At 41.3% G+C, this 25,150-nt stretch overlaps 1 protein-coding gene across 1 annotated transcript in view; it reads left to right on the plus strand.

Moving 5' to 3' along the window:
* Positions 1-25,150, plus strand: part of AK5 (adenylate kinase 5) — a 167,754-nt gene that overhangs the window by 136,132 nt on the left and 6,472 nt on the right. Inside the window, exons 10-13 of the mRNA XM_075181938.1 lie at positions 407-442; positions 14,510-14,673; positions 16,835-16,951; positions 22,839-23,030. Of these exons, the coding sequence (XP_075038039.1) occupies positions 407-442; positions 14,510-14,673; positions 16,835-16,951; positions 22,839-23,030 (509 nt within the window). The remainder of the gene's footprint in view (positions 1-406; positions 443-14,509; positions 14,674-16,834; positions 16,952-22,838; positions 23,031-25,150) is intronic.

Here is a 25,150-nt window from a genome sequence, read left to right on the forward strand (position 1 = left end):
CACTAAATAAATGATGACTAGAATCTGATTGGTTGCTATGGGCAACATCACTTGTTCAAACTCGCAGTATAGTAACTATAACCCTAGGTCTCCATTCCTGCACCAACTTCACTTCAAGAAGGCAGAAGAGAAACCCATTGAGAGCTGTAGTTGGTTGTGAGTCCAACTGCATCTAAATGGTCAGACTAGTGATAAATTCACCTATGAACCAGTGAGATCTGCAAAACACGTCCTGCTGACGAGAGCCATTGTCATTTATGTATATCTGAAGGTCCAAGGGACAAAATCACTGCCCTGGTCTTTATTGTCTAAATTAAGAGCCACACAGACCTCTTCACAAGAATAAACTGTGCGTTGTGTACCAGGTGATGTTCTTGATACACATGTGTCTGTTTTATTGTTACAGAAGAGTTGAAGAAATCCAAAGTCATATTTGTATTAGGTGAGTAGAACTGTTTCCCTGGTTAAGTGCTTCTATTATTTATTTATTTTTTACCCCTCTGATCAGATGCAAAAATGCTGTGTAAGTATTGGTATCGTTGGAATTATGTCATCAGTTTTAGCATCTATCTTACTAGCATTGATATATAAGGCTGGGACTGCCATAGATTGCATACTGGTTTCAGACACATTGAAACTGGAAAAAGTTCTTAACGGGGTGTGTGTAGCAGGATTTGGAGCCAGGTTGAATGTGGGACAGTTCTTAGTCCAGGATGACACCTGGGCAGCGGACATGGGGGGGGGGGGGGGCGGATTTATTACCATGTTGTCAACAGGAATATTGATGTCAGATAAGTAGGTGGAAAGATTAATGGCTAATAGGTCATAAACAGCTTATGTACCATCTCTTACAATAACACAGGACAATTAGACATACAGGTAAATGCATCATTCATCTTGTTCTGCACTCTCTAAATCACATTAAGTTATATGTGGTCAAGACATGATGCCCGTTGGTGCTTTATCCACATGGGGATATGTCCATGGACAGGGGGCATCTGCTACCTTGGGCTGGGTCACCTGCATTTTTTTCCTTTAAAAATTGGAGTCTTGCCCCCTGTGTTAAAATTTGCCAGTCCTCCCCTAGATATTTGCACCTTTGATCCATCTTCCATCGCCAACCAACATTGAGCTGTTTCTTACCGTTTCATGTACATGTTTTCTGCCTTTGTGAATGAGCCTTTTTACTAGTCCCGTTTTTGGAAGGACGATGCTCCGTACTGGATACAAAGTAGACTGTGTTACACGTACATCACATCTTAAACATTTGCATATGTGCAGGGTTACCTGATAAGCAGAAGTATCGATTCCATCTGCCTAATGTGCTGGTCTCACTATTGATGAGTGAAGACTAATGTCGCAGACAGCTCACAGAAGTCTCTGAAGTGGTTGTACAGTTAATATTAATGCATTTTACTACAATAGTTCGTCAAGACCTCAGCCGAACGGTAGCTTTTTACAGCTGAAAACACATTTGCTGTCTACATCACTGAGTGTGAGGAGGTAGAATGCACTGATCCCTTTAATCTGTCACACAATCCACAGTTTGTATAACATACTGACGTCACGTGTACTCTGTCTTGTAGCTGAACTTTACAGCGCTGTATAGGCAATGAAAGGAAGACACGTGAGTCCTTTATGACAAAGGGATACCATGTTATTTTTTAATATCATAATCCCACTGGGACTTTGAGATTTATTTTACACGTGTTTATAGGTTCACTAATTCAGTTTTGACTTGTGCTGGGTATAAATCATAATTAATTATTCATCCAACGCAGAATCTGCTGTTCCAGTGGGAATATATTACATGTGTAAAAAAATATATATAGTATTTCTTTAGGAACAATGATGCAAATCATTTGGACAAGATCATACATAATATGTACATATATAAACTAGAGATGCTCACTGACCCCCGTGAACTGGTTTTGGTTTTGTATCTGGATTAGCTTCGTGTTTAGGTTTTTGTTTTGGTTTTGGCAAAACCACCATCGTGTGTTTTGGTTTTGGATTTTTTTTTAAAAAAACTAAAATATGGTAAAATCACATCATTTTGCTCTTTTTTTTTTGATCATACATATTATTGACATCAATAACACTAATTTCAAGTCATCTGCAGTCAATTTTGACCACCTCACAGGTCACAATATTATTTTCATACACTTTTAAACAAATACTGCAGTGACCTGGCTGGATGGTAAGCGACAGAGCAATGAAACAAACACACGGCAGTTCCTAGCACATCTAGGACACATTGGTACACAGCAGTGGCAGAAAAGAAAAATGGGGGTCCACCCTCCCTCCCACCCCTCGCTATGTTGGATCTTAAAAATGGATTCAAAACTCGAGATCCGACGACGTAACAATGACGTTTTGCCTTGTTTTCAATTCCGGGGGTGCGCGACATTACTGAGCCAGCTCGGCTCAGTACTTGGATCCCCTAAGTTCGGGTGTGTTCGGTTCTCCAGGAATCGTGCCTGAGCATCTCTAATATAAACTAATGGCATTACAAGACCTGAGAGCAGGAGAGGGCTGACAGTTGCCCAAGGGGGCAAACCGTGACGTTACCTCCTACATAACTTCAGTAATAGGCTATTATGGGAGAAGGTAAATGGGCATTGTAGATTTGCAACTGCATTCACCCATCAGATATTCATAAGCCTTTTAGTGAAATCGGTTTGATGAGTGTACATATGGGTCCGTGACATCCAGTGAACATCTCACAGTATGTACAGTGAACAAGATACTGAATCATCATGTGTAACATGGAGCATTGCGGGGGTGAATTCTCAGTTAGGCCCTCCGTGTGTGTAAACAAAGTGCGCCCCCGAATGCAAGTGCCCTCCAAAGCCTGATAGGGAACCAGGGAAGGATTAGTGTTTGCAAGCAGCCCCTGTTGACCTGAGTGTACAGAATATTTCTCCCGATGCGATATCGGCAACGATTTAGCAACGACTGAAAGCCCCGCTCAGCAGCCACTTCCTATACACGATTTACAAGATTTACCGTCAGATCTGTGCTCTTCATCTGTCATAACCATCAGCTGGAAAGAACTTGACTCTAAACTCTATGGAGATCTGCCTACACTGCTGGTTGTGAGTGTGTACACACTGCAGGATTTGCCCAACATTGTTCCGTTGTTTATAGAGATTTCTAGTCCGTTTTAAAATACAATGGGGGATTTTGTGTAAAACGATGCACAGAACGAGGGTAGAATTATCTACAGCCACCAAGTTCTAACTCAGTTTATAAAACGAAAAGAAACATCTGTTTTCTAAGGTAACTTCTTCCAGTGCATCAGTTTTTATACATTTCCCTGATTATTGATTAAGGATTCATTAACACCAGCAGGATTGCATGAAAAAATGCAAGGGTTACCTGCACAGGTGAACGCCACACGGACTCCTAACTAATGTCTGTAACTGACTGAGTGGGACATTTGGTGGATTAAGGCGATGTGGTGCCATGGACTGTACTTAGGTGATAGGTCCCCAACACACACACGTGAGTCTCGACTACATGACAAGCGTACGTCATGCAGCGCACTATGGTCACAGAGCAAGGAACGCAACTGTAAATGTACCCTTTCCAATCCTTTATTTTATCTTATCATTAGGTCATACTGTCCCAGTATTAACCCAGGTATATATATTGCATTTGCTGCTCTGAAGAAACTGGGAGTGGCCATTTAGCCTTGCTTTATTGTAGTTCGTCCCATTGTATGTGATGGAAGTTATTTTGATAGTGTCCCTGTCGTCTACTTATAGTGTAGGCTGCCATTTTGTGTCCTAAACCAATATTCATGAGAATATCATCTATCAATTCACTAAGAACGAGGGACAACCCTGAGGCATGAGGTAATGTGTAGGCTGCCATTTTGTATCCTGAACCAATATTCATGAGAATACAGTCTATCCAGTCACTAAGAACGAGGGACAACACTAAGGCATGAGGTAACGTGTAGGCTGCCATTTTGTATCCTGAACCAATATTCTTAAGAATGCCGTCTATCCCTTTACTAGGAACTAGTCACCTCATTAAGGCGTGCGGCTCAATGGTTCAGCCTACAAAATGTCTGCCTTCACTGTTAGTAGATTCACATTTTTATTATTTATTATTATTTGTCAAAAATAAACTTTCACCCCCCCCCTTCCCCCCCACACACAATTGTACATTTTTAGTCAGGTTTGTTTGTCAGTCTTCTCTTTCACGTTGCTTAAATCGGAGACAGTCAGAGCATTGTTTTGTTTTTTTAGGTCAATTCACATTATAATGTTAAATAATGCATGTTGTGAGCACAGCATTATTTTTTCATTAGAGTTTAAAAAAAAACAAAAAGTGATAACCTCTATTTCAGGTAGTAGAAATACAGGCAGATGGCAAAGAGGAAAATGAGCTTAAGGGATCATATTTATAATATTTTATAGAACAGATTTGGGATTAGCCCAGTGACCAGTGGAAAGCTGGGGCTCTTATGTTGTTTACTGTGGCGTTAAGCATATAAAAAGGAATAAACTTGTATTAAGTCTTTTATGTAAAAGGCATATTTTTATCCTTTAGAAAGTGAACAAGCTGACTGTTCTCCCTATATAAGTTATAACTTAATCTTTTTACTAATAAAATATGACTGAAGCAGCTCCAGCCATATTTTATTAGTAAATACCAGATACCAACTTCTTTTCATGCATGATCCCAATGATATTATTTTTAAGCTACAAAAGGGAAAATACATTCTATATTCTAAATGAAGAAACCGAGTAAGGAAAGTTCAATAGCATAACTTTTGATAAGAATATAGTGGCGCTCAAATACTACATAAATCTAATGACGCTTGCTATTTATTTTCAGAATTGATTTGTTTTAGTAAGTTGTTGTTTTATTTCGCTATCCTGCCTTTCCTGTTTAGTGTTTGATGCTCCAGTACGTAAATGTGAGGTAGAATTTACAGATAAAGATTTAGCAAACGTCAATGGTTAAAAAAAACAACAAAAAAAAACGAGAGAGTTCCGATGGTGGATTTCAAAGTTCCTTTTTGACCTTAACTTATCCCTGACAGATGAGAAAAATTTTCAAACTTCCTGGAAATATTCTCCGGATTGCACGTTTGGCCGCAAAGTCTTTCACCGGTGGATTTTGGACTTAAGATTCACCAGTACTAACACAACTGTGCAACACGTCAGAATGAACTGACACCATCGTCCCAACTGTATCTATAGACTGCAAATTCCACAATATGAAGAAGAAAAAGTGGAACTCTTAGATTGTATCATTTCTATCAATTCTTTTTTTTTGGCCTATTAAAATCTTACAGGTTACTTTTGGGTTTTTTTGGGCTATTTGTTTCTGGCAAATTACATCTCCATTCTCACTCTTAGGGGCATATTACCGTCATTACGGTAATCGTGCGCTTAAATACCGTTATTACGGTAATACAAAGCCGGATTTCGGCTCGCAGGTCCGAGCCGAGAGCTGAAATCCAGCGAGAAAAGTACCGTAATAACGGTATTTACGCGCACAATTACCGTAATGACTTAATAGTGTGCGCACCGCGTTACTTTAGGCAGTAACGCCAACAATTGATTATGCCCCATAGTAAGCAAATTAGACCCTAAATTGATTTATGGGATGAAAGCTCCACAAACATAGCACACCCAGCGGAAAGGTAACCAGTGCAATTCTCCCATCTGTTGACTGATATTTGGCGGTAGATATATCAAACATTCTAAAAAGGAAAAGTGGAGGTGTGGCCCATAGCAACCAATCATATTCTAGGTATCATGTATCTAGTACAGGGCTAGAAAATGATAGCTAGAATCTGATTGGTGGCTTTGGGCCACACCTCCACTTTTTCTTTTTAGAAGGCTAGATACATCTACCTCTTGGACTTTCTCAGAAGCACATTGTGAGTGACTAGCAGTAGTTCTTCATTGAGTAGTGCTGTCCACAGATTGCTCTACCATGCAATTCTGAGAGCTCTTAGAAAAGATGTATGTTAGTTATAAAACAAATCCAATAAGAAATCATTTAAAGTAAGTGCCAGTACTCTTGGATGCAGATCTTATTAATGGAAGGAGCTTTCCAGTGGCTGCATCTTATAATTGGATTTTTTTTTTATAGAAACAACCTTATAAATTTCTGAATATTAATTTCCCTCCTGGGAGTATCACTGCACAGAGTACTCTCTGCTTCATTTTGCTGTCAAGCTGTTATTTGTGATTGGGCCAACTTTTACGATGCAAGTATTGATGTTGGTTCTATTTTGTTAGACAGTAAGTTCAGTTTTATCTCCCACTCCTAGTTTTAGGCAATTACGGTCTATGCCTTAACCATACTAGACTGACTAAACTTGTATTTTACATAGCATTCTTAAAGCACAGCAACGCCAAAACATTAGTGTGGTTTAATTAGCTTTAAATAATATTTTAATACTGCTACATTGATTCTTTTGTACACACCTGTTATTTGATATTTACTTGAATAATCACTTAAATAATCATGAAGGGGGTAGCTTTATGTCATAACAGCAGATCTCAAACTGGGAGTGGATACAGAGAATTACCACCACTCAGCAATTGGTCATTTCAACACACCCAAAAAATGGTCATCACCATTATCAGCATACCCAACAAATGATCATCACCATTGTCAACATACCCAACAAATGGTCATCACCATTATCAACATACCCAACAAATGATCATCATCATTATCAGCATACCCAACAAATGGTCATCATCATTATCAACATACCCAACAAATGATCATCACCATTATCAACATACCCAACAAATGATCATCATCATTATCAGCATACCCAACAAATGGTCATCATCATTATCAACATATCCAACAAATGATCATCACCATTGTCAACATACCCAACAAATTGTCATCACCATTATCATCATTATTATCAACATACCCAACAAATGATCATTATCAACATACCCAACAATTGGTCATCACCATTATCAACATACCCAACAATTGGTCATCACCATTTTCAACATACCCAACAAATTGTCATCACCATTATCAACATACCCAACAAATGATCATTATCAACATACCCAACAAATGATCATTATCAACATACCCAACAAATGGTCATCATCATTATCAACATACCCAACAAATGGTCATCATCATTATCAACATACCCAACAAATGGTCATCGTCATTATCAACATACCCAACAAAAGGTCATTATCAACATACCCAACAAATGATCATTATCAACATACCCAACAAATGGTCATCATCATTATCAACATACCCAACAAATGGTCATCATTATCAACATACCCAACAAATGGTCATCGTCATTATCAACATACCCAACAAAAGGTCATCATCATTATCAACATACCCAACCAATGGTCATAATCATTATCAACATACCCAACCAATGGTCATCACTATTATCAACATACCCAACAAATGGTCATCATCATTATCAACATACCCAACCAATGGTCATAATCATTATCAACATACCCAACCAATGGTCATCACTATTATCAACATACCCAACAAATGGTCATCATCATTATCAACATACCCAACAAATGGTCATCATCATTATCAACATACCCAACAAACGGTCATTATCATACTGTTCCAGGTTGAATGAGGTCTTTTGGTTTCAAAGAGTTAATGACTCATAACTGTAACAGTTATTGAAAAGTTTATCCCTTTTTTTTTACAATGAACATAATATAAAAGTCAATAAATACTTAGCTTCCAATATTTGAATCTTATATGTTTAATTAACCTTTTCAAGATTGCTCCTTAACCCCCGGCAGACAAACAGCACAAAGCTGAAGGGCAGCAGTCCGGCCTCAGGGAGGTGTGTCCTGGGCTGCTTCTTAGTCCACCTTCACTGATGGTACGGCGGACAGAGCGCCTCTGCGGGACTAACTTTGTACATAGTCCTTAACTGCGTGTCCCTTTAAATGTTATACATTGCAGCCATAAAAGATATAGAAACGACCATGCTGAAGGTTCTCAATTAACTAAAACTAATCAAACTAATCATACATATTCTGTGTGCACTGAGCCCAGCAAACGTTCTGGATTATCAGTAAAATATTATGTTGGCAGGGTAAAGAAGTCTGTGTTTGTGTATCTGTAATTACACGCCTATGGTGAATGAGTCACCTAATTCTAGAGCGAGTGAAAGGTGGAGACCACTATTAAATGCTGGGTACAAAACAATTACATTTTTACTCCTCTGTTATTTTGTAGGAACTCAGTAATTACTCTCCCGTACACAGAAGACAACACATATGATTGGATTGTTGTGTTTAGTTTTGACAACCAAACTAGCAGTGTTTAGCTAGAACTTCATCAGTTGTTATAATCTCTACTCCGGGATGAGCACCGTAACCTGGCGTATTGTCAGATCAGTTTTACTCATTTTAATGTGCAGAATGTTGCTCTGTTCTTACTTTCTGTTGGCTGATATTTCCAGGTACGAGTGAGGGGTGTATCTAACTACTCTGCTGCCGGAGGCAATAACTGATGCCGACAGTTGATAAGTTGATATTCTCATCTTGGTGTGCCCAATTTTTAGAAGACTTTAAAGTGTAGCACTTTAGATCCAAAAAGAAATACCACATATTTCTTAAATCACGAAAATATTTTTACATTGCACCCCTGTTGGTTGGGTGGTGGTCATAGACACTAGTTCTGTGGGTGCTTGAGCACCCCAATATTTGTGCTGTCATTCCACTATCCATGTCTATGTGAAACCCTTCTGGTACTGGTGTTGTGCGGTCACTTGGGATATCCGATTGCGTGGCGACCCATTCGCTGCTTCCACAACTTCTGCTCATACTCTGACACATATCGTAACGGATGAGCACAACTTCTCCAAACGCCTCCATCTCATAAACGTCAGCAGATGTTTGGCTCCAGAGGCGGAACTAGCGAGCTGTGGGCCCCAGTGCAGGGAAGTGGGGAGGAGGGAACCAGGGCCCACAGCTCGCTAGTTCCCCTTGCAGCGGGCCCCATTGTCGCCATGGGCCCCGGTGCACGGGACCTACTGCACCAATGGTAGTTCCGCCACTGTTTGGATCTAATACCACCTGCATAGTGCTTGCTTAAGTCTATCAAATATAATTACACAGCGGCATACCCAGTGTTGCTGGGTGCAGTAGTTCCACAGTTTCTAGTAATGCTGGAACCACTCTTACAGAATAGGTTTACTTCCGAGGTTCATGTTCATGCTCACACTCCAACCAGGATTGACTAACATCCCACTATCCAGGGATTCTCCTATCCAGGGGGCCCCCCATCCTATCTCACTGTAGAGACCCATTTCTCCAGAATAGCCCACTAGAACTTCCTCCCCTTATTCTGCTTCTGCAAGCCAGCTGCCTCTGAACTCCCCCCCCCTCTCACAGGGGGGGGCCTTTACAAGGAGGCCTCTCCTCTCATATCACATGTGGTTTGCAGCCAATCATACTCACCCCTTCCAAGGGTCTGCCATTCATGCCTCTCTCTCCAGGCAAGCTCCTCCAATCCAAAAGCTCTCCTCTTGGAACTCTGCTACTGGGGACTTTCCCCCCTCTTATTCATGGACAGCTCACAAGCACTGTTCCATGATCACATCTTCACTTGTGACACTTTTGGGGTACCCCTGGATGTTGGGATTCCCCTGCTGCAGCAAACACTCTTCTCTTTAGTAACTTGGGGCTGTTTTATTCCCCCCCCAGAAGTGGTAATTTTCATTTGCATTTATTTTCCATCCAGTCCCTCGATAACCATAGTGCATGTAAATATATAACTAGAGATGTTCACTGACCCCCGTGTTTTGGTTTTAGTTTTGGATCTGTATTAACTTCGTATTTTGGCAAAACCGCCCTTTCGTGTCTTTCATACAGTATCTGGTACAGTAAAACATTCACCAATTGTGTTCTCACTGCTATTAAAATGCATTGAATGAAAGAGTTAATAATTCCAATACTTTATTCATCTACTATGAATGGTGACCAGTCAGGAACAAATCCGAGATACAAACGTGAATATAATTTGACTAATACTCTGTTTCCTTGCAGGCAGAGGACATGCAGGTTCATCTTAGGCAATGAATGTGTTAATATGTTAACCCTTAAATGACGTCACATCATAAATTCTGTAATGGTCCCGGCAGTGCCAGGCTCAGTGATACTAATACCTTTATTCTACAGATAGACAGAGTGTATATATACATAATAAATAGTATATATAGAGAATATACGGTACAGGAAACATACTACAGACAGATGTACTGACACGAGTGACTCCTTTCTCCATTTTAAATCCTCCTGGTTACTGTGGCCCTCAGATATACCCACCCCAGGTGTTCTTGTGAAGGTTCCCCACTAAAAAACAGGATGACCCAGATATCACCCTTCTTAAGGCCCCGGACTTCTCTCGCCTCTTCCTGGTTCCGCCACTCCGATCAGCCCTGTTGCCGTGGTAACGCATTGGAGGCGGGTTCGCCTACAGTACTGCGCTTATTGCAAGTTGCAAGCAGCTATACACTTGAGCTGAGATCTCCTAACACACAACTACCAACAGCTGAGGTCACGCCCACTGAAGAAGAGATCAGCAACGTCTAACACTGAAACGTTCTTATACACAACAAGGCAATAAAGCTTTTTTGATTTTTTTTTTAAAAAAGTGTTTTCATAGCGATGAACCTGAGCTCAACAGGCGTCTTTGCAAAGCCCAAAAACCCGCAACCCACCACCAGCGAAAAAACCTGCAACTTGTCCCCTACCAGGGACAACATTGGGGATGAGCGCCGACCCCCTCCTGGGAGCCCGCTTAGAACTGGAAGATTGGGAGGTGATAAGCGTCCGCCCATCTCACTATTGGGAAATAGCCCTTTTGGGCAGATGATAGAGCTGGTCATTGAGACCATAACAGGCTGCAGCCTTAACTTGGCGGTCTCGCCCTATGAGAATGTGGCCAACGTGAAGAGGAGGATTCAGCGTCTGAAGGGAATTGATTATACTGAACAACATCTAATATGGAAGTACGTGGAGCTGAAGGATATCGATTGTTTGTACCAGCACAACATCCAAAGTGGCGCCACCTTGAATCTGGTGCTTTCGATGGAAGGTGGCCCAATGGACATGGTGAATGTGGATGCTACAGCCAGAGAGAGGTACAACTTTCCTGCTCCACACAAGACGCAGAAAGAGGTGGTCTGTGAAGATGACATGAAGGCTACTTCATCTGCCGTCATCCACCTCTACTTCATCCACCTCTATGAATAAACCACAGCCACCAATGATTCCACGTCCTCCCACTCGTAGAACATCTGTGCAGCAGAGGAGTTTCCTAGCAATCCCCCACAATGGACAACCTCCCAGCAGTCTGCCACCAAAGACATTCAGTGCATTTACAGTCCTCCCCCCGATAGTTACACCTCACGGGGAGAGTGATAAAAACACCAGCTGTGGAAAAAGCACTGTGGGCGCAGAGCCCTAATTCCCACATATACAATCTGATGTGCGGAATAAGAGGTTGCCAACATCAAAGCGCTGTGAGCTGTGTGGGAGGAAGATGGGGTTAGCAGCGACCTTTGTATGTAGATTTGGGAGAAAGTATTGCTCAAGTCATCGGTACCCGGAGGCTCACGACTGCACCTTTGACTTTACATTGGCGCGCAGCAAACATCTGGAGTCAAGAACCAAGCTTCCCGAGTTATAACATCGCTGAAATGGCCAAATGAGAGATGTGAGAGAACCACCACCATCCATAATGGTGCGTCGCCCCACTGCAAGAACATCTGCTCATCACAGGGATTTACGAGTTCTCCAACACATTGGACAGCCTCACCAACAACTTCCCACACCTCATGGACTTGGGGAGAGTGGTAAAACAGTTGTGGAAAAGGCACAGTGGGCGTAACACCCTTATTGCCACCGATGACAAGTGATGTGCGGAATAAGAATATAACAACATCAAATCACTGTCATCTGTGTGGGAAGAAGACCAGGTTGGCAACGGGCTTTGAATGCAGATGTGGGAAAAGTTACTACACAAGTCATCGATACCCAGAGGCGCAGAACTGTACCGGGCTATATAATGGCTGGAAAGAAGCATCTGAAGCCAGGATGTAATCTTACCAAGATGTAACTACGCTGCAGTGGCCACTGTTCTACAAACATCAATACAACTTACCGTGTATAGAACTTTACTTGAATACTTTCAATAAATGTTTTTTTCTTTTTAAAAACTGACTTTGATATTTTTTCTTAAATCACATTGTGTGTTTAACTGTTTTAGATTGTTAAGAAAATTTCTATTTCACTAGCATTTTTATTCTTTTGTAATTTTACATTTTTTTTTAAAAATCTCCCTCCAAAAATGCAGATTGCTTTATAAAAATTAAAATAAAAACAAAACAAAATGGGCTTTGCGGTTCTACAGCAATTGTTAGCACTTAAAATGTAAACAAATACACATCTTTCCGGGAGCGGGAAGGGACTTCTGCACTGGGGAACGCAGATCTAAGGTTGGGAGCTGTGTTTTACGGCTCTTTAAGGAATCAAATCTAATGGGACGCTGGTATTGGTGACAGCCGGGTGCGGGCAGCAGTGTATTTACCCATAATGCACCACTGCCACTTTGCCAAAACATTTATGCAAGTTCTTGTATATACTCAATGGTAGGATGGCAAGTGGTTAAATTGCATCCAGCCCTGCAAACAGCGTCCAGCTTACAACAGCTTTAGTACCAATGTTACTTTCAGAATAAGAAGAGTATTTCATCCTTTACAACAGGACACCAAAATTATCAAAACAGTCAAGGAGAGATAGAGACTCTCTTATAACATTTCATGGTAGAAAAGTGCTTACACTTAGGGGCAGATTTACTAAAGTTTCTAAAAAAGACAAATGGGAGGTGTTGCCCATAGCAACCAATCAGATTCTAGCTATCATTTTCTAGAGTGTACCAGATAAATGATAGCTAGAATCTGATTGGTTGCTATGGGCAACATCTCCACTTTTCCTTTTAAGAAGGTTTGATAAATCTCTCACATCATCATCTGTTCTATTTCAATAAAAACATTCTCGTATGGTGCACTTATGTTTGGACAACACATGTAGCGGTATCTGGACACATTTGCAATATGACCATATTTGTTGCCCTAACAATTATTTGTGATTGTAAAATAAAATCATCAACATCAGAATTATTCAAAGACAATCATCCTTCTCAATGAGTTCATCTTGTTCAAAAATAAATGAATGCCAGAGAACACCATTTTATCTTGCTATTTAGTTTGAAAGAATTTGCAAACATTGAACCAGTGTCCTGCCCCAGCAGTGTGCAGTCATCTATGTACTTAGGGAGCGAATAGATCACGACATTTGCATCTAATGAAGAAGGGTGGGTACTAAGACTTCCATCCAACATATACAACCAGAGCCGGATTTAGAACTCATGGGGCCCTAGGCAAGATACTGGTTTGGGGCCCCCTCCCTGAAAAAATCCATAGCATTATAGTTTTTAGCATAACATATACCCCTATTCAGGGGCTGACTTGCAGACTTTAGCCCAGGGGGGCAAGCACATAGCACTGGCCCATAAGTAGCGGCCCATTTTTAAAGGTTGGTCTCACCGCCGGCCCTGAGAGGGCCCTCTGGGGACCGCTGGGCCCTAGGCAATTGCCTAGGTTGCCTAGTGGTAAATCCGGCCTTGTATACAACCAAAATATGGGCCATCCGTCAGACCTTTCCTAGAACACAATGGGGGTGTTCACCAAATGAGAAAGTTTGCACCTATCCCAGTAAACAAGTCCAACCATATTTTGGATTGTTGCATCTTTCTTAAGTTTGAACAGTATTGTAGTTATATAAGCTGAAGATTTGAAAATAAATCTTCCATCCCAAAGTGAAGATTCTATAATCCATTATGTTAATAATCCAATTTGATTGGACAGTAAAAGGTCATCGCTGTAGAAACAGGGAAAGTGAACCTCTCTTATGCCCGGGCTTTACTTACATGTACTGGCATCTGTGGACGCTCAGAGTGGGTCCCTGAGAAGGGTGGGTACCCCAAATTAGGCTATATGGCCTCATTAATCTGTGTTTCACGCCTGGACGATGCTTAGGATGACAAAGGCTTTGTTCCTACTGGCTTCTGTAAAATTATTCCAGCCCTGCTTGTATTTTAGACAGTCGTGATTGGATAGGGATATTTAATGTGATTGGAAGTTCCAACTCTTGATTTTTGCCTTCTAAATGGCCCTCCTGCCCTCAGCTGCCTCACACAGCCCCAGTGTACTGTCCAGGCTGTAAGGAGAGTCACAGGGTACCACTGTATGACTGAGGAAGGGAGCCGGTTAATAAAATGGAACGAGTAGATGGTAGTGGTGCAGCTTTAAATAAATGTTATTTGCAAAACATTTCATTAAAGATGGATGTTATTGTACTCTTTTCCTTTCTTTGAAGGGTTGAAGGCAACATTCTTAACTGATGATTTGCAATCTTTTGTATGAAAGGTGGTCCGGGATCTGGAAAAGGAACCCAGTGTGAAAAATTAGCACAGAAATATGGACTCGCAAACCTGTCTATAGGTGACCTGCTGCAGAGTGATCTCGCCATGGCTTCAGAAAGAAGTAAACTAATAAAAGATCTGATGGAACGCAGGGATCCAGTGCCCGTGGTATGTAGAATGCAAATATATATATATATATATATATATATATATATATATATATATATATAAAATAATAATATCCTGAATCGTTAGGGAGAGGGAAGCAAAAAACGAGTATGTTTTTTTTCCCTGGATAAAACCATGTTACAATGCAAGGGGTGCAAATTAGTTTATTAATTTGCACTTAAGTTAAATACTGGCTGTTTTTTGCATGTAGCACACAGATACTTGATAGCTTTATTTGCACACTGACATTTAAAGTTGATCTAGGACAAGCCCTACCCCAACTATAAATCTGTCCCCACATTTTAAATTTACCTCCTCCTCCAATGCAACATGGTTTTGCCAAGATGAAAAGTTACTTTCATTAATGAATCAGGCCCATAGAATTTAAATATTGATTTATAAATTCCAGAGAATTACAATAGTGGAAATTGTCACATCACATCCTATACAGAATAAATGTTTGTTTGTTTGTTTGTTTTTTTACTGTTTAGTTGGTGTTAGTGTTTCTACTTATTGATAAACTAATTTACCTTTTCCAAAATACCTTGTATACCCTGACCTTGTTTTGCTAGTGATGTATTTGTGGCTTGTTGCTTTAATCAATGCCTACTGTTCTTATATATTAGTAGTAACAGTGACCATTCCAGATGTAAAATTTATTATTTTACAGGATTATACTTATTTTATATTAGCATGACTTGCACATTTCTTTTGTATGATATATTATGGTGGAAATAAAGGACTTACTAATGCTGGTCTGTAGGAGGAAACAGCTAGATGACTCATTCATTACAAAAATATCTTGGCAGGCAGTCAGTATAGCTGTTCATTTGTGGATGCGCTCTAAAGAAGGAAAAGCTGACTGAATGTCCCCTTTAAACATTTATAGACATGCACATAACATTTTATTGATTAACCCTTGTTCTTATCTAGGAGGGAGTGACTAATAAATATGTTTTATACATCTTTATTACTATACGTGTCCCCTTTAAATAACTTTCATGGATCACAAATTCATTCTCCACATAGAAATCTCCTTAGTGCAGTGGTCAGGGAACAGGGGTAAATTACCCCAAATGGGATAAAAAATGAAATTCCTGGGGGTAATGCTGCCGATTCACATGCTCTCAGTTGTACTGTAGACCCCTTTAAATGTGAAATTGCTGTTGTACCAGAAGAGCCTCAAGGGTTGGCAGAGGCACTTCTTGAGCTTCGATGCAATAATGAAGCACGTATTGCAGTTGAAAACAAAGCAGATCTGTCATATTTGTGGATGTCAACAGCTGCAAAGACATTCAAAATTGCACATGAAGCGGCCGTCAAAAAGTTGCTGCCTTTTGCAACAACCTACCTTTGCGAACAAGTATTTTCCACTCTAACGAACATAAAAACAAAGCAGAGAAATCGATTGGACGCTGAAGACTGTATCCAAGTTGCTCTGACATCAAAATGCCCCAATATTGATGCTCTCGTATCAAAAATGAAGCAACATCATTTCTCCAAAACCTGAAGTTTTGAAGTTGTAGCTTTCAAAGAAATTTTGAATAGATTCAATAAAATTATGAATTCCAATAATTAATAATATATGATTTTCTTCCTTTCAAATCAAGGGGGTAACGTTGGCGTATCTAAATATATTTGGGGGTAAAAGGTAAAAAAGTTCCCTGACCCCTGCCTTAGTGAATATATAGGTAACACGTGCAGTTTCCACATTTTCTGCATTTAACATTTCTCCTCTAATAGAAAAGTGCAGAAGACGATTTTATTCACACTACATCGAAAATGCAAACTTATTTCAGGCTGTAAAGTCATCATCATCATCATCATCACACAAAACCATTACAGGCTGAAACAAGTTGTGTTAATATTAATATAAATATTAATGAAGTTGGAGGTTTTTTACATTTATAGTAAAAAAATTGATACATAGAAAATCTAGAAACATCTATTTAGTTTTTGCAACCTTATGGATGAAAAAGAACATTTTGCTTAAGATGTTCCAGATTAGGATCTTTTTCACACTGCACGCGTAGTGATTGTAAGATCTAATATGATCGCATCTTGAGAAATAAATCATTGTGCGGGGGACAACATGTCCTGTCATGGGGAAATATTGTTAGATACATGGATAGTTAATACAGTGTTTCTGTGCCCTAAACAGGAAATAATTCTGGAGATTCTGAAAGACGCGATTAGCTCCTCACTTGGGAGCACCAAGGGATTCCTGCTGGACGGTTTCCCCAGTGAGGTCAGACAGGCGGAAGAGTTTGAATGCAAGGTCAGTATCGGCGAATCACATCGATTTGGCCACACCCCTGTGGTGTAATGATTCAAACGTGTCATTTTAAAGCGAGGGACGGGGCCAAAATGCTGCGATTCCCTGAGAATTGCGCAATTTTGACTGTAATTCTGCACACTTCACTATATAGTGAGCAGATGCGGGAGACTGGCCTACTCTCCCGGGGGTCCTGGAGATCTACCTGGAATTTGGGAGTCTCCCGGACATTCCGGTAGAGTTGGCAAGTATGGTTTTATTGTGTTAAATATAATTTTGTTGGAAATCATGCTTAGCAGTGTTATAATGCTGCTTTTACAATCTAAACGTCCAAATTAACCAGTCTCCCTTCCTGCAATGTTGTATGTATGTCTTTGAGTCATGGACTTTCCTTTCCTCACTCCACGTTCATTGATACCGGCCTAAATTGTCCAGGGTTTGTGTATGCTTGTGTGCCTGGGTGGTTATAACAATTTGACAATATAAAAGTGCCTATTACAAGCTTGATGTACCATATTTTTTTTTCCCCTGTTCAGAATCACACATTTGCACCCCCTCCCCATTTCTCTACAAATTCCATGTTTACCCCCTAAGTGATACACGTGTAACACTTTCCAAATTCCATGCTGTAGACCGGACATTTGAAAGTGTCCTCAAACCATTATACATGGGTAATTGGCCTCTAAAGATACAAGAAGTCTTCCCATAATACCGTCTATCAGATCCTCCAATAATAAATGTTCCCATCAGCTTCCATTTTTATACAGTGTTTTTGCACAGGCTAGAATCATGTACTGTATTTATCATTCTGTCTGTCTGTACTCAAAAAACAGTCACCACCCATATGCATTAAGAAGTTAATCATTGTTCCACATTGAAATGTTTCATCGTTATCATCAGTTATTTATATAGCGCTACTAATTCCTAAGCGCTGTACAGAGAACTCGCTCACATCAGTCCCTATCCCATAGGAGCTTACAGTCTCAATTCCGTAACATACACACACACAGACTAGTGTCAATTTTAATAGTAGCCAATTAACCTACCAGTATGTTTTTGGAGTGTGGGAGGAAACCGGAGCACCCGGAGGAAACCCACGCAAACACGGGGAGAACATACAAACTCCACACAGATAAGGCCATAGTCAGGAATTGAACTCATGACCCCAGCAGGGCCGTCTTTCCCATTGGGCACGCTGGGCAGGTGCCCGGGGGCCCTGCAGCCCAGGGGGGCCCTCCGGAGGCAGAAAAAAAAAAACCCTGCAAAAAAAGAAGAAAATACTTACCGTGTTGTCAGCTGGCGATCCGGCTCCCTCCCTGGTCTCCTCCTCCATCGCGCTGGCAGTGCATGTTGGGCGTGACGTCATCACGCCCGCCCGACATCCATTGCCAGCGCGACGGAGGAGGAGACCAGGGAGGGAGCCGGATCGCCAGCTGACAACACGGTAAGTATTTTCTTCTTTTTTTGCAGGGTTTTTTTTTTTTCCTGCCCCCGGAGGGCTGCAGGGCCCATATATATAATCATTATTTTTTTTTTGTATATATAGGGGCCCCGGTGCACTGCTGTGCCCGGGGGCCCAAGAGGTTCTTAAGAGGGCCCTGGACCCCAGCGCTCTGAGGCAGAAGTGCTAACCACTAAGCCACCGTGCTGCCCAAGAAAGTGACAAAAACAACCTAGATATAGGGTTCATCTCATGTCAATCATGCAGACTATTAGCTCTTTTCAATTCATACGTATATAATATAACAAGACTTTGGCTTTGTAAGCTCTTGGAACCCTTCTCCCCATAAAGATTTCAGTCCAATTGGCTCTGACTAAATCATTATGTGTGTGCAGGGATGATGCCGAAAGGGAGTTTGTGCCCCAACAACGCAAATTTTTCCCCTGCCCCCATGTCCCTCCCCTCTCTCTGTGACACTCTTTTAAGGGTAGATGTATCTATCCTTCTAAAAAGGAAAAGTAGAGGTGTTGCCCATAGCAACCAATCAGAATCTAGCTGTCATTTATCTACTACATTCTAGAAAATGATAACTAGAATCTGATTGGTTGCTACGGGCAACTCCCTCCCTTTTCCTTTTTGGGCAGTTTGATGCCTCTACCCCTCAGTGTGTCTCAGTGGAGCCCTAGGACATCGAGGGAGGTTTTTCAATGCTGGGTTAAGCACCTGCAAAATCCAGTTCTGTGTGCGCAGCCTAGAGGGGTGTGACCCAAGGTCCCAGTAGGACCATGCATTTACATAATTACACGTTTATTCAAAGTGATTAGAAAAACAAGTGCGAGCAAATAGCCAATAAAGCTTTAAGAGTGATTCAGGAGGTGTGCAGCTGCGCAGTCATCTGCTAACCCACACTGTCCTCTTATATAAGCCAACAAACCTTCTTATAAAGGGTCTGTCACCAGGGGGGAGTTGTACTTAATTAGAAATTCATAAAAAGGTGTTGCCAAAAAGTGAAATTACCATTCACATGGGAGAAATAAGTAATGTTCCATTTATGCTAATTACTCATCTTGGCAGAGGTCTGTCTCCACTACAAACCTATGATTTACCTCAACGATCCCATTCCTTATTAAAGGTCTAGCGAGAAGAGTGTGCTAATATAGACTGGTGGGAGTGACCTTCCCAGGGAGGGGGGGTGTGGGGGCACCAGAGAGAGAGACTGCAGCTTAGCTGAACCGTTAGTGCGGTAGTCACGGTACTTGGTGAACCGTGGGCTGAAAGGGAATTTATTTTTGCCAGTAAGTCAGTCTCTGGTCCAGTGTTGGCTAACCTGTGACACTCCAGGTGTTGTGAAACTACAAGTCCCAGCATACCCTTCCAGCAATAATCTGCTATATATTGGCAAAGCATGCTGGGACTTGTAGTTTCACAACACTTGGAGTGTCACAGGTTAGCCAACACTGCTCTGGTCAGTCTCTATTTAATCGAGAAACTCTGGTTCTCAGTTGTTCCCTTTAAGACATACGTTATAATATGAATTTTACCTATGCTTCTCTGGAACATTAATAAACTGTGAGCAGACGGCTTTGTCTTTTCTAAAGATGCGCTGACCTGTGATCACGTTCTATGCGCTTGCATTATTATTTTCTCTGCGTGCTTTGTGTCATCAGGATACTGTGGTCACGACTTCTACACAAACAGTATTAGCTACACTTTCTAGCCCGCGTGGTAACCAGATGAAATAAGAAAACACATTTCACACCAGGGTAAATTCAGTTTGTTCCACCTCCAGCCAAATCTCAGACGATGATACTAAAGATTCACACAAGGACGGTCATCAAAGCCTCTAGCAGATTAGCTGGAATCCAGCTGAGATTCTCTAGAGCTCATTCCTGCCAGCAAGACCTAATCTTATACTACTTTCATAGAAGACCGTCTTCATCTAGGAAATACAAATATTTAACATGATCTAATTGATTGGCTTGTTTCATTACACTGTGTGAATGACAAATGGGGTGTGGCTCATGCCAGCCAATCAGGGAATAGCTTTCATCAGTCTAGTGCAAGTTATATTAATAAAAGCTAAAAACTCATTGGCTCCCAGACACCGATGAGCTGGGAGCACAGCGATGATGTCATGTGCCGCACGCTCCCAGGCTGTCCGTGACTGGGAGCCGCCACCATCGCGGAGGGATGGTCTGACTAGGGGGCCTGGACAGCTGTACCCCCCTGATGGCGGCTCTGCATGTAAGGCATACTTGCCAACTCTCCCTGAATGCCAGGGAGACTCCCTGAAATAGGGATGATCTCCCTCACTCCCTGAAGAGTTTGGCATTCTCCCTGATGCTGAGCCAGTACAAGACGTGGTTGGCTTCGCCATCTGTGGCATGATGACACAGTTCAGAAATTGTGTCCTATGTTCATGTATTGATGCCTATGGAGGTGGCCATTTTCATGGAGACCAAGATTTGATCAAAGACTGACGGGTCAGACAACATGACTTCAGTAATGGAGACAGAAATGTAAAAGACACTTCAGTCTCTAGAGATTCATTAGCTGCTTTTCTTTAACACATAGTTGCCTGCTCTCCCGGAATGTCCAGAAGACGCATTTCTGGTAGACCTCCCGGGAGACCTCCCGGTTCTCGCCCCCGCAATAGATAAGTGGTGGGGGGCGAGGCTTAATGACACAAATATCTCGTCATCTTAGTGACAATCGTTTAGGGGGCAGGTCAAAAATTATGCGATTCGTCAAGCCTCGCCCCCGGACGCCCACCTCCCCCGGGATCTCCCTGAAGCCGAAGAGGAAAAGTTGGCAAGTATGATGTGAGTAGGGGGTGTAACGTTTGCAGTAGGCATTGAAAGGGCTTTCAAGTTATTCTCTACTGAAAAATATAAAACCTCTCTTCTAAAACACCCTCTCCTCCCCCACACTCTGTATGGACACAGAAGGTAGTACGGAGTTCTTGTCATGCAAGCACTGGTACTCTCTATAAATACGGCTGACAGGTTTCACAGAATGTACCTGTGCTTGTGTGATAGGAGCACAGCTCTAACGCTTCCTGCTGTGTGATGGAAATTAATAAGAATTGAGTTCCTCAGGCCTCATTCCCGCTGACATTAATTACATGGATTTTTTATTAGCGTTTTTAACTCTAGTACAATCCAAGTAATAGGGTCTAAAAGTAAACTGTTTTTAATTCCCTCAGACCCCCTGGTATTTTTATTAGCAATCGGCTGCTTTGCATTTACTCGCATTTTTACCAAACACATCTTGGAGCAGTCACTTGTGCTCACTACCAGTAACCTCCTTTGGAAAGCTGAGTAACTTTCCACGACATCCACAGTACTTGTGTTTTGTATGAGTTTGCTACGAGCATTTCTGCATTTGCATTTATGTTTATGCTGTTTGTAACACAACACCAGGAGGTATGAGGATTTAGGTAATAATTGGACACACCAAGGTCCCGTTTATTATTATCCTTAGAAATTGGAAGATATAGCAGAGGCTGAACCAGTATTTTGTGAACTTCTCATCATCCCAACTTGGACTATCCATTAAAGTTATCTGATGACATAAGGAAAACATGGAAAAGCTGTGCCAGAACCATTTACCAGCCAAGTATATGTAGAAGGTTGTAGACTAAAAACATTTAAGACACGGTGGCTCAGTGGTTAGCGCTGGGGTCATGAGTTAATTTCCCGACCATGGCCTTATCTGCGTGGAGTTGGAAGTTTGCGTGGGTTTCCTCCGGGTGCTCCGGTTTTCTCCCACACTCCAAAAACATACTAGTAGGTTAATTGGCTGCTGACAAAATTAACCCTAGTCTCTGTCTCTCTATCTGTGTATGTGTGTATGTTAGGGATTTTAGACTGTAAGCTCCAATGGGGCAGGGACCAATGTGAATGAGTTCTCTGTACAGCGCTGCGGAATCAATGGCGCTATATAAATAAATGGCGGTGGTTGTAAGACCCTAAAACGGAGCTGTGAGGGTAGCAGAGCTAGGCTATCATGAGGCATAGGGACTAACAAAGTACATTTTCCCGTGGGCCAAAAAAAACACTGCAATGGGAGAAGTGGAAGTGTGTTAGAAAAAAGACCAAGGGGTATATTCACTAAACTGCAGGTTTGAAAAGTAATGTTGCCTATAGCAACCAATCAGATTCTAGCTGTCACTTTGTAGAATAAATGTTAACTAGAATATGATTGGTTGCTATAGGCAACATCTCCACTTTTTCAAACCTGCAGTTTAGTAAATATACTCCCAAATGTTTTCCACAATTCATATTTTATGGCCACTGTATACTACAATGAGAGATCTATGTCCTTTTAATGAAGTTACATTCGTGATTGTGTTGTGTGATATTGTAAGTTAAGCTATGTGGAGTTGTTGGCAACATTATCTTAGACTTTAAGTTGTTTTCATGCTATTCTGTGTGTTCTAATCATCAGCTCAGTAAACCGAACCTTGTGCTGTACCTGGACTGTTCTGCTGAATCCATGACCACGCGGCTCGTCAGGAGGAGTAAGAACGTCCATCGGAGCGAGGTCTGTACGGAGACCATCAAGAGGAGGCTACAGATGTTCTATCAGGCTACGGAGCCCATACTGGCATATTATGAAACAAGGGCGGTTCTGTATAAGGTAATGGTGCCATTGTTTGTTACACTGTTAGACCTCATCAGTAGTGTTACCAGTCGGAGTAGTGTTCGTCTATTCCTGTCATCGCTTGTGTCCACGGTGCCTTCGGGCTTCTTACCCTAAACATGGCACAATTTGCAACTGGAGATCCGTTTTCTGAATAATAAGAACCAGTGTCTGATTAAAATCCCATGGAGAGACTGGTTTGCGCTCCCTTCCTCCACTCCGTTGGGAAATATAAATGGGTTAGAGTTATCCAGTCCCTCAGTGCCAGCTGGCCTCTAGGCAGAAGCCAAGGTTGCCTAATGGATGATCCAACTCTGAAAAGCCAAGTCGTAAAAATGTGATCTCAATATAGGAAAAAATCATCTGTATGAAGTAGTAGGTTGTTGTTTTCCTTCCCTTCCACAGATTATAAACTGTGAAAACACCTAATAATCAGTGATGGCAACAGCACTACCACTCGGGCAATGACTAAATAGTCTGCAATGTATGTAATAGTTCTTATTATTTATTCAATTTGCCCCTTCGTGTTTCCCATATAGTTGATTACAATAATTATTAATAGAATAATTGTATTTTAAAACTAACGATTAAGTTTACAAAAATCTGTCTTCTTTATCAACCTCTCTTAGAATTGTAAACTTAATTACTCGTTAGGAGAATGTTAATGCTACGTAGAAGCCTCAGGTTACTCACACAATTGACTGGCAAAGCAGCAGTTGTTTAATTACGGTTTGTCGTTTCTGAACCTGTAAAACCTTCTGATGTTTGGAGAACAATATGATTCTCCTGCCAAGAAAAGCAGCAGTCAGAGGTAATCGCGTTTCCGTGTGAGCGGAGAACAAGGCGCTTTTTATTTTATCGTCTGAACGCATCCATCTGTCAAGCGTAGACCGTTCTTGTGATGTCTGATCTCTGACAGCGTTCCTCTCAAGGGTCTAGCACCTGAGACTTCAAACGCTTCTTGAACATGTACTGATCTTCTCCCAACTCCATACCGTGGAATCACAGTCAGATGACCTTCCATTGCTTGTTGATAAAATGGATTATATTCGGAAAGGACAGAAGTCAGGAACGGGGAGTTGGAAAATGTTTTTTTTTTGTACACTAAACTTAAAAATTTGGTTGTCTACGAGACTATCTATTAATATAGTCCTCTCTCTGTCCTGCGTTTAAGATTATTTTCCCCAAACCTTGAAGCCTGTTTAGAGGTGCGTTCCACTAACTCTAGTGAGCAAGTGCTGCCAATCGTGGGTGCAGTAATGCTGTGGTAGTTTTAAGGGAGGCTGTTTGGGGAGTAACACACCTCAACATGGCGCTACCTAATCCCCAAGGTGGCATAACTCTTTTTTTGGGGGTGCGTCCTAATTAGAGATGCTCAGGCTCGGTTCCTCGAGAACCGAACGCACCCGAACGTGAAAGTACCGAGCCTCTTTCGCTCTTTTCCCGAATCGAAATGAGGCAAAATGTCATCGTTGCGTCCTCGGATCTCACGATTTTTGGATTCCTTTTTAAGATCCAACGTATCCCAAGGACAATTCCATCTTGCACCACTTTTCTTTTCTGCCACTGCTGTGTGGCAATGTGTCCTAGGTGTGCTAGGAACTGCCGTGTGTTTGTGTCATTGCTCTGTCGCTTACCATCCAGCCAGGTCGCTGCAGTACTTGTCCGAAAGTGTATGAAAATAATATTGTGACCTGTGAGGTGGTCAAAATTGACTGCAAATGACTTGAAATTAGTGTTATTGATAATGTAGGAACAAAAAAAGAGCAAAATTATGTGATTTTTGCATATTTTCGTATTTTTTCTAAAAAAATCCAAAACCAACACACACAAGGGCGGTTTTGCCAAAACCAAAATTAATCCAGATCCAAAACCAGTTCACGGGGGTCAGTGAGCACTCCAAGTCCTAATTAACATAGTTCAAATGTTGTGAGGTACGATTAAAGGTCTATACCGACATATGAAGTGTACCCCATAGCACCAAAAATGTTTTACCAGGAATTTCCATTTTCTGATGGTAGAGAAACACGGTGGGAGATTCTATAACTGATCTTTGAGGTTGTCCCACTTTGTGTTCCATATTCTATCGTGTTATATCATTTTCTTTAATGCCAGTA

This window comes from Mixophyes fleayi, chromosome 8, assembly GCF_038048845.1.
Source record: "Mixophyes fleayi isolate aMixFle1 chromosome 8, aMixFle1.hap1, whole genome shotgun sequence".
NCBI lineage: Eukaryota > Metazoa > Chordata > Amphibia > Anura > Limnodynastidae > Mixophyes > Mixophyes fleayi.